At 24.8% G+C, this 11,528-nt stretch overlaps 2 protein-coding genes across 2 annotated transcripts; both read left to right on the top strand.

Annotated features, from left to right (window-relative positions):
* Window positions 1-1,757: 1,757 nt before the first annotated feature.
* Window positions 1,758-4,637, top strand: LOC140668938 (uncharacterized). The gene is made up of 5 exons (XM_072898288.1): window positions 1,758-1,853; window positions 2,249-2,351; window positions 3,513-3,637; window positions 4,005-4,113; window positions 4,340-4,637. The coding sequence occupies exons 1-5, from the start codon at window positions 1,812-1,814 to the stop codon at window positions 4,429-4,431; spliced, it is 471 nt and encodes a 156-aa protein (XP_072754389.1). The 5' UTR covers window positions 1,758-1,811; the 3' UTR covers window positions 4,432-4,637.
* A 1,155-nt stretch (window positions 4,638-5,792) lies between these two features.
* On the top strand, window positions 5,793-8,889 carry LOC140668939 (uncharacterized). The gene is made up of 5 exons (XM_072898289.1): window positions 5,793-5,907; window positions 6,287-6,389; window positions 7,767-7,891; window positions 8,265-8,373; window positions 8,595-8,889. The coding sequence occupies exons 1-5, from the start codon at window positions 5,866-5,868 to the stop codon at window positions 8,681-8,683; spliced, it is 468 nt and encodes a 155-aa protein (XP_072754390.1). The 5' UTR covers window positions 5,793-5,865; the 3' UTR covers window positions 8,684-8,889.
* The last annotated feature ends 2,639 nt before the right edge of the window (window positions 8,890-11,528 follow it).

Below are 11,528 nucleotides of genomic sequence, written 5' to 3'. Positions count from 1 at the left end.
ATTAGTAATTCATAATGAATTTAAGTTCCAACGCGTTTTAAAGGACGATACATAAAAGTTTCTTGGTTGTCATCTCTTTTGGATTGTAACTGATCTTTTGTGATAATGTGTGTGTGATATAATGAAATGTGAAACCTAATTATGTTATAACAAAATATCCTATTTTTTACGTTAATTTTTTGGGAATTTTTAGAAAAGTGCTAATATATGTATAAAATATACATATATAAAGAATTTACTCAAATCTTATAAAAATTGTTAATTTTTAATTAAAGAATATAATAATTTTAGTATATTGTTTGTTTGTTTCATTTGGCAACTCTAAGTTTTTTTAATAAAACTTTTTACTTTTTTATCGCAACTTTTTAATATTATTATTTCTATAGGAAATTCAAACAATTATCTTGTACTTTAATTTGTTAAAATATTTTTATAAATTTTTATTTTAACTTAGTGCAATATTTTGCTTTAATTATTATTTTTGGAGGATATGCATTTTGTACAATATCAAAATAATTTATTAGATAGTTTAAAATAACACTATTTGGTGTCGATTAAAATAACTATTTTGTGGTTTAATGTAACACTATAAAATTTTTCACTGACACATGTATATGTGTCTCACGTACATCATTAGTAATTCAAGTTATATTTTATTATTCAACAAGTAATTTCAAAATAGACAGCAAAAGGGAAAATACTTTTTCCCTGAAGCTATTTCTTTTTAGGGAAGAATAAGCAAAACTAACAATAAAAGCTCGATTTTGTGTTTTTATTGCGCACTCTAGCGAGACCACACATCCTTCATCCGGCGGATGTTAGTTATTGCAATTATTTTTATTATTTGTTATTATCATAATTTGCTAGTTTTATCTATTATCAAATTTCGTTGTTTTGTTTCTTGTTTTTTTATATCGATTGCTTGCTGCAAAATATATAAAATACAGTTTAAATTTAATATTTTACTTATGTTAATATTACATATTATTAATTAATAAATAAATATATTATAAGTTATAAATTATAATACATAAAAAAATATATGTATATATTTAATGTTAATACATTATTTAATATAATTGTATTAATATATTTAACATTAAATAATATTAACAATTAATTAATTAGAATAAAATGGATTTAATTCACGCTTTAATTAATCCTTTTTAATTTTTTATTGCACGTTGTAAATAAACGCCTCGCAACTAATTTTTTAATATATTTTTATAATTCTGTATTTTTAAATATTACACATATTTACATATAAATACTGTATATAAAAATATATACAAAATAAATTATATTTTTTATATATATAATAGAATATTGATTATATAAAAATATTTTATTTCTATATTTTTAATTTATATATATATATATATATATATATATATATATATATATATATAGTATATATTACGTTAAATATTCTAAATATTATTTTTGTTCATATTCAATATGATTTTTTTATGTTGCCGGTGTCACATGCTCTGGTGAGCTCTAATGTACTCGCACAAAATAATTGAGGCGCGATATCGCGTCATCAAAGTTAAATTTTCTTATACAAATCTGATATGCAAACCAATTATACTAATCGTGTTTCCGTAAATCCGCACACGTACAATATATACACCTATACATATATATATACATATACAGATACAGGTATTGTTTTCGCAAGTCAATGATGTAAGATCACATGAACCACATTGTGGGATAACATATAAATATGACCATAGTTACATTTTCATCCAGTTTATGAATTCTGTCGACTATAGTTGTTCATTCTCTTGTCATTAAGCTGTAGAGAAATGAAGAGAATTGTGCTTCTCGTTTTAACTTTTGTCGCTATTGTAAGTGCAACTTATCATCTCTGCGATAAAATATATTGATATAATTATCTACTTTTTCTATATTTTTTTTACTTTGTTCAAATAGGACAAACTAAATACTTCATATAGTTTGATTATCGTGCAAGCGAACATTTACGATATATAAAAACATTAAAAAATAAATTTTGTGTAAAAAAGTTTTTTTAAAATATATAAAATAAATAAAAATATCTATATATATAAATAAAAATTTTTCTAGTAAATTCTATTATTATAAATTTCTATTAATACAATTTTCTTGTATTTTATGCTACAAACTTTATACAATATTCTTTTATTATAATTGCCAATAGTAATGATATAAAAATGACAGAGAAATATGTAGCATAAAATATTATTTTACATGATTATTTTAGGTAATTGCAGATGAAGAAGAGCAAATACAACAAATAGCGACGCTTTATGAAATCGATGTAGAGACGACGAAAGGATGTCTGAATGAAGCTGGGACGACTTTGAGTAACTATTACATACATACACATACTTTATATATTAAGATTAATGATTTGGATAGAGTAGTAAAATATTCGGGTAATGCATGAGTAGTATCCGAGTATCCGAGTCTCATCCGGGTAGCGAGATTGTTTTATCTGTATTTCTGTATTATTAAAATTCGAATTACCTCGTACTTGTATCACTTGCTACTTTTATTGTCTAAATAATTAACATTTTTTTTTATATTTAATAAAAAGAATTAATAATTAAAGTATAATAATTGAACGCTTTATTATTAGCGCGTTATTATTAATATACGTTATTATTAATTCGTATTAAATATTAATGTAGATGACAATTTTATTTAGACAATAAGAGTAGCAAATGATACAGTACTGGTTAATTCGGATAATTCAAATAATACATATACATCACAGACACATATAGATAGGACAGTCTTGTTATTTGCTTATCTGTATTATGATACCTGTATTATCTGAATAAAATATATATATATATATATTTAGTTAAAAAAAAATTTTGATAATTATACAGATATAAGAAGAATATCACTTTGGATTTCAGTAATTTTCAAATATGTTATTATTACTCTGTCAATGAATAATGTTTTAAAAATTTTAATCGATATTCGTTGTTTCTTAAAAATTTAATAACAAAAAATTTTTTAATAGAATATAAATATTTATTCTTGGGGAAAGTTAAGTAGCATTTTATAATGTATAATGATCACACAAGAAATGCATGGAGAGGGCCTTGTTCACCTGCACTTCTACCTCGAAAAAATTCTAATCCAAATTTAAGATCTAATTTTAAATTCTAACCCAAATTTAAATTTTATTTTTAATTTACAATCAGAAATCAATTTTGATTAGATTGGAGTTTTCTTGGGACGAGAGATGAGGCTGCAGAGGAGAGATTCGGAGCTCTTCCTCCGACCATGTTTTCTGTATTTATACATATATAATTTTATATATAATTTCTATAGGCTCTATCTCCGTCGCGCGCGTGCGAAAAGAAACTAAATAAAAAGATAATATAATTTTAACAATACAAATAAAAAATATATACTTGAATTTAAACATTAAAATTTTTCTATTTTACAAATATTTCATTAAACAATTTATATTCTTAATTTTCCGCAATTAAAAATTTTTTCCATGACAGGAGAGATGCAGTTTGATGAAGAAACGTGGAAGAAAATCATAAGTAATAAGAAGGATGAGAAAACTGAAGAATATATTAAAAATAATGGTTGTTTTATAGCATGCATATTGGAGAAGAAAGATATGGTAACAATTCCACGCAATTTTAATTAGTACAAAATTTTTTTAATAATTACAATCAATTTCAATCAGTTTACTTCTATATATAATATAAAAATACAAGTTTTTAAAGTTCTTACTTTCAATTATTTCCATTGGAATACATATTTTAAATGCTAAATTACATATCAATTTAACAATTTAAGACAATATAATTTGACTATAAAAATTAATTTAAATTACCTCATATTGTATATACATATATGTATGAAATCAAATATAATCAATTTAAGTTTATTGACAATAATTTCAATAATTTTCTCTTACGCATCATTAGTCGACAAAACATGTAAAATTTTATGCTTTTTGTCATGTTTCTTTTCAATAATTTTAGATGAAAGATTCAAAGCTAGTTTTAGACAAATTACTAGAAGGATTTGAGAAACAGAGTTCATTAGGAAAAATGCCAAGCAAAGAAGTTATAACGGAATGCGTGAACACATGTATGTAAAATCTTAAAATAAATAAATAAGATAAGAAAAAAATATATATATGTATAATATATAGATCTGTATAAATATATAAATATCACTATAAGTAAGTTAGTAAGAGGACAAATATATTTCATGTATTATATATTCAACATTAATTTTTTAATATATGATTTCTGCATAATTTCTACATTATGTGTAATATTTCTAATAATTCCTTTTTTTTCAATTTTTTCAGCCAATAAAAATATCGAACTGACTCGGGAAACTAGAGCGTTTGGATTTATAATATGTCTAAGTCGTACCCAAGAAACTGCAAGCAAAATATAGAAAGTGAAAAAAGAGATGCGCATGACACGTAACGTTAGGTAGATCGGAAAAATTATATATAATTTTTCCTATAGTAGTAACATCACATGAAAAAAAAATTTTATCAGGGTTTAGGGAAATAAAGCACTGTTTTTTTTTCTCTTCTTGTACATTCACAAATATTTTTTGTAAACTCAATAAACTTTGCTTATATATTATTTAAATAACTATTTTGTAGATTAATATAACACCATAAAGTTTTTCACCGATGGGTGTAGTTAGCTTTTTTGTTTTTTTTTTTTTTTTTCAAATTAAACTGTACTAAAATCGCATTAGATAAAATAAAGGATATAAAAATATAATTTTTTACGCTAAAAGAAAAGAAAACTAACCGGATGTTGTATATACATGTGACGTTTACGTGTATGTATGTGTTTCACGACCATCATTAGTAACTATAGTTATATTTTACTCTCCAACAGTCAATTTCGAAACAGGCAGCGCATAGTAAGGAAAATATTTTTTCCTAGGAACTAGTTGTCTTTAATTATAGTTAAGAATAAACAAAATCAAAATAAAGCTCGATTTTATGTATTTAGTGCACGTCTAGCTAGATCGCACATCTTCCGATGATGTTAGTAATTATAATTGGAATCATCATTATTATCATTTGTTATCATCATAATTTCTCGCCCTTTTTTTCATTTATTATCAAATTTCGTTATTTTGTCCTTTCTCCATTACCCACCACCTGCGAAATGTATACCATAGATTTTAATTTTAATATTTTATTTAGAGCATGTTCATTACAATTTTATATTTTAAATTTATACACTAAATATTAATATTTTATATTATTATAAATAAATAAATATATTATAAATTATAAATCATAATAAAAATATATAAATATATATATATATATATATATACATAAATGCTGTAAATACACAATAAATATGTATATATAATATCAATTATATTTTTTACATAATAGAACATTGATTATACATATAAAACTATTTTATCTCTATATTTTTAGCATATATATATTGATTTATATTACGTTAAATATTCTGAATATTATTTTTGTGCACACATATTCTGCATGATTTTTTTTTAATGTTGCCGATGTGCTGTCACATGTTCTCGTAGGCTCTAATGTACGCGCACGAAATAATAGAGGCAGTGCGATATCGCGGCGTCATCCAAGACAAATTTTCTTATGCAAACCAAATTATACCAATCGCACTTCCGCAAATCTGCGTACATGCAATATATACACCTATATATATACAGATATAGGTACTGTTTGTCGTAAGTCAATGATGTAAGATCACATGAAGCACATTGCGGGATGACAATATAAATATGAGCATAGTTACATTTTCATTCAGTTGATGGATTAACCTTAGATTAAAGTTGTTCATTCTCGTGTCATTAAACTGCAGAGAGATGAAGAGAATCGTGCTCCTCGTTTTAACTTTTGTCGCTATTGTAAGTGCAACTTATCATCTCTGCGATAAAATATATTGATATAACTATCTACTTTTTCTATATTTTTTTTACTTTGTTCGAATAGGACAAACTAAATACTTCATATAATTTGATTATTTTGAAAACAACATTTACAATACATAAAAACATTGAAAAATAAATGTTGTGTAAAAAAATTCTTTTAAAATACGTAAAATAAATAAAAATATTTGTGTGTATAAAAATAAAAATTTTTCTTGTAAATTCTATTATTATAAATTTCTATTAATATATTTTTCTTATATTTTATGCTATAAACTTTATGTAATATTCTTTTATTATAATTGCCAACAGTAATGATATAAAAATAAAAGAGAAATATGTAGCATGATTATTTTAGGTAATTGCAGATGAAGAAGAGCAAATACAACAAATAGCGACGATTTTCGAAACTGATGTACAGACGGTAAAAGGATGTTTAAATGAAGCTGGGACAACTTTGAGTAAATTTTACATACATACACGTATTTTATATAAATTAATGCTGTGATTTGGATCGGGTAGTGAAATATTCGGGTAACACACGAGTGGTATTCGATTACCCGAGTCTCATCCGGATAGCGAGACCGTCTTATCCGTATTCCTGTATCATTAAAATTATCCAAATTACCCCATACTTGTATCACTTGTATCTTTATTTATTATTTATTAATGGACAGTAACTTTTTGACCGTCTCAGACCGATAATGTTATTCTTTTCTGGTAGTCAAGTTATAGCAAATTACCAAACTATTAGACCTGACACAATATGCACTGTAAAGTCAAGTCACTTTTCTCACATCAAATGCTTCCTAGCTTGCTAAATATAAGGCATTTTCATTTAACTATTTCGGTCTATTTTTTCCTCGGTCTTAAAATGCAACTCTTTATACTCTTTATACTTTTTATTATTGATTTATATTTTTATAAACCGTTTTATATATAATCAACATTTTGTTAATTAAATTCGTTCCTATCGAATCATCTTATTAATTATACGATATATGTATGTTGCTCTCTATAGACCAGTTACGATTGTTAGTTTAATCTTTATTTATATTTAATAAAAAGAATTAATAATTAAAGTATAATAATTGAACGCTTTAGCATGTTATCATTAATTCTTTGCATTAAATATTAATTAAGATGACAATTATCAAAATGATAAGAGTAAAAAATGATACAAGTACAGAATAATTCGGATAATTCAAATAATACGTCACAGAAAGAGGGCTTCGTTTCCCCTACACTTTTACGCCGATTAAATCTTGTAATCTAACTCCAACCTAATTTTAAATTCTAATTTTAATTTACAATCAGAAATAAGTTTTGATTAGATTGAAGTTTTTTGGAATGAGAGAAGAGAGTGTAGAAGAGAAACGAAGCTTTTTGCTAGTTTTCTTTGAGTCATTATATAGTTCTATAGATAGGTTTCCAATTTTCCATATACAAAGAATTAAATTTACCCTTCAGTTTTACTTTATAATATGTTACACAGTTTATTTATTATAAATTACTCTCAGACAGCCATTACGTTAATTTCGGCGGCATTACGTTAATTTTATCATACTCATCTCAGTTTAGTATTTAAAATTTATAAATATATAAATAAATTTATAAATAAAGAATAATTTTAGCAAATTTAGAATTTCTTTTACTATATATAATTTCTATAAACTCTATCTCTCTCACGCGCGTGCGAGAAAAAAACAAATAAAAAGATAATAAAAACATAACAATACAAATAAAAAATCTACTTGAAATTAAAATTTTTTATAAATATTTTCATAAAACTATTCATACTCTTAATTTTTCGCAATTAAAAATTTTTTCCATGGCAGGGGAGATGCAGGTTGATGAAGAAACGAGGCAGAAAATGATCAATAATGAGGACGATGAAAAAACTAAAGAATGTATTATAAGAAGTGGTCGTTTTATAGCATGCATATTGGAGAAAAAAGATATGGTAACAATTCACGCAATTTTAATTAGTATACTTTCTGTCAATAATTATAATCACTTTTAATTTATTTCTATGTATAATACAAAAATACATTTTTTTAAAATAATTACTTTCAATTAATTCTATTCTTCTATTGTTCTATCTATAATTAATACATGTTTTAATGCTAAATTACATATTTATTTAACAATTTAAAACAATATAATTCGATTCTAAAAAATTAATTTAAATTATCTCACATATACACACACATAAAATAAAATATAATAAATTTAAATTTATTGAAAATAATTTCAATAATTTTTCTCTTACGTGTCATTACTCGATAATACATGTAAGATTTTATGTTTTGTTGTTTTCTTTTTAATAATTTTAGATGAAAAATTCAAAGCTAGTTCTAGACAAATTATTAAAAGGATTTGAGAAACAGAGTTCACTAGGAGAAGTAAGGTTCAAAAAAGTTATAACTAAATGCGTGAATACATGTAAGTAAAATCTTAAAATAATAAATAAGAGAAAAAAATATATAATATATGGATGTGTATAAATATATAAAGAACTATTATAAATAAGTTAGTAAGAGAACAAATATATTTCATGTATTATACAGTATTCAACATTAATTTTATAATATATGATTGCTGGATAATTTTTATACGTATTGTGTAATATTTCTAATAATTTCTTTTTTTTAAATTTTTTTCAGCCAATGAAAATATCGAACTGACTCGGGAAACTAGGGCATTTGGATTTTTGATATGTATGAGTCGTAAAGAGACTGTAAATAAAAGATAGAAAGTGAAAAAAGAGATGCGCATGACATGTAACGTTAGCCAAATCGGAAAAACTACAATTTTTCCTATATAGTAGTAACATCATCAAAAGAAAAATTTTATCAGGGTTTAGGGAAATAAAGCACTGTTATTTTTTCTCTTCTTGTACTCTCACAAATATTCTTTGTAAATTCAATAAACTTTGTCGCTTATATATTATTTAAATAACTATTTTCTAGATTAATATAACACCATAAAGTTTTTCACTGATGCGTATAGTTAGTCTTTTTGTCATCTTTTTTAAAAGAATTATATTATACTGAAATCTTTAATTATTATTCTGAAATGTTAGAGAAAATAAAATATATTAAAATGCAATTTTTTATGCTAAAAGAAAATAAAACTGACTGGATGTTATATATACACGTGACATGTATGTATCCCATGCAGAAATTTTGTCAGTAATCCATAAAGATTCAGACTAGTATACCGAAATTACGATCGGAATTAGTGTGCTATCGAATCGGATCCCAGAACTAACAAGGAAAGGGTTGGAAGTGTCCTCCTCCGATTTTAATGAGCTTTGAATATGTTGTAGTCTCAGTCAAAATAGGAGCCACGTATTATTTTATATGTGCTCTGACGGCCGTTATGGGGGTGAAATACTCTCTTGAAAAAAATCGGTTTTTATATTTCTGAGCGAATACCGTCAAAAAATAAAAGATATAAAAAAAAGTTTCGAATAACAGTTTTATGGTTTTTAATGTACTTTAAAACTGTGCTCAATAAAAATATATATTTGTGTTGTTCTTCTTCTTATTATTATTATTATAATTACTAAATAATTATTTTCTTATATTTATTAATTTATTATGTTTCTATGCGTAATATCGCGTTGATAACAAAACAAACTGTTTCCGATTTGCGAGTAAAATGTATGATATAAAATTTGCATCATTTTATCGGCTTTTATAGTGATATTAAGAAAGACTTTGATTAATTAAAAAAAACAAATAAAACATTAATAAATTTTTAGAAGTACCTTCTTATATTTGAATATAGTTCGCATAGTAGTTATATTATTCATTAAAAATATGTTATTAAATCATTTAATATTATAATAAAACATTCAGAATACTACTGAAAAAGATTTTATAAAAACTTATGTGTGTTTTGCACTGACAAGGGAACTGTCGGAAGTGTCCCTCACCGATTTTAATAAGCTTTGGATATGTTGTAGAACATAAAAAAATATTAGACCCATATTTTTTTTTAGCGGCGTATCTCAAGGTTTAGAGGTTGAAACAATCCCTCGAAGAATAACGAATTTTTCGTTTTTAGCGAATATCTTTGAAATTATAGGACATATGAAAAAATGTTTTATACAAAAGTTTTATGGTATTTTGTACTCTTTACAATAGTATAATTGTATTTTTCAAAAATGTCAAATTTTTTAATTTACCCCACCACCCACCCCTTATTTTGCAAAATTTAAAAAATTTTTTAACAATAAAAATTAAAGAATATCGAAAGTCAAATTCATCCATGTATAATAATATGTGGGTTCCACGAATCAATTTTGAGAAAACAAGATGATAACTTCGTGCTATAGGCGCTGCGCTATAAGTTGTGTTGCGTTATTTCGTTAGTTGCGACACATTCAATAAAAGCCTCTTGGGTATATATTTATGTTGTGCATATATTGGAACATAAAAATAGATTAATCTTAATGACATAATACGCAACATATTAGAAAATAAATTAAAGAATAAAAGAAATAGTAATATTATATTTCACATTTGCATATATAATTGTAAATATAAATTTATATAATTATTAAATGGAAAACTGTCAAAAACCTTAACAGCATCAATAATTGAAAAACACATCTTTTTTAAAGAAATTAGTACAGAATTTGTTCATAAATATATATGTCTTACATTTATAGCACATATTCATACAAAGATAATGTTTATAGAAAAAATGTGTTAAGCGATTTTTTACATCAAGAACAAGTTGTTATTGCTGTTTCGCCACAAATATCGCATTTTACTTTAGAATTTTTTTTTAAACAAAATTCTACTGGTGTTTCAAACTCTGTTGGTCTATTCTGTACGTATCCACTTTGAAACCATTTATTTATTTAAATAAATTTTGAAATCTGGGCGACGAGAACTGATAGTGTGTTAATGATTGTAATTTTAAGATATTATTTCTTGCATGAAGATCCAAAACAAGATCTAACAACATAACGGTATCAGAAAAGTATTTAATAAAATTTTTCCACAACCGAAATCCGTATACGTCTAATGGACAATTCAATCGACTATTTCGGCTGATGGCAGATTATTATCACCTCTTTTTATAGTTTTAAAAGAAATTACAGGAACGTTTGGTCCAAGAGTACAGGAAACATTATTCAAGGCGCCTAATATCTTTGTTCTGGCTTCAACATCAGGCAAATTAATATCAAATCATGTAAAAACTTGGTTAAAGGAAGTATTTTTTCCGAATGTCGGGCCACAATCGGTATTATTATTAGATTCATGGAGTGGACATTGTCCTAACATAATTTCAGAAACCAAATCAGATTCTGCAACAGATATTGTTTTCTTAACTATTCCAGCCGGTACAACGGGAAAAATACAGCCATTAGACGTATACGGATTTGGGTTGTGAAAGAATTTTATTAAACACTTTTCTGATACCGTTATGTTGTTTATTAGATCTTGTTTTGCATCTTCATGCAAGAAATAATATCTTAAAATTACAATCATTAACACACTATCAGTTCTCGTCGCCCAGATTTCAAAATTTATTTAAATAAATAAATGGTTTCAAAGTGGATACGTACAGAATAGACCAAC

Source organism: Anoplolepis gracilipes, chromosome 8, assembly GCF_047496725.1.
Source record: "Anoplolepis gracilipes chromosome 8, ASM4749672v1, whole genome shotgun sequence".
NCBI lineage: Eukaryota > Metazoa > Arthropoda > Insecta > Hymenoptera > Formicidae > Anoplolepis > Anoplolepis gracilipes.
This window is presented reverse-complemented; position numbering and strand designations above follow the sequence as displayed.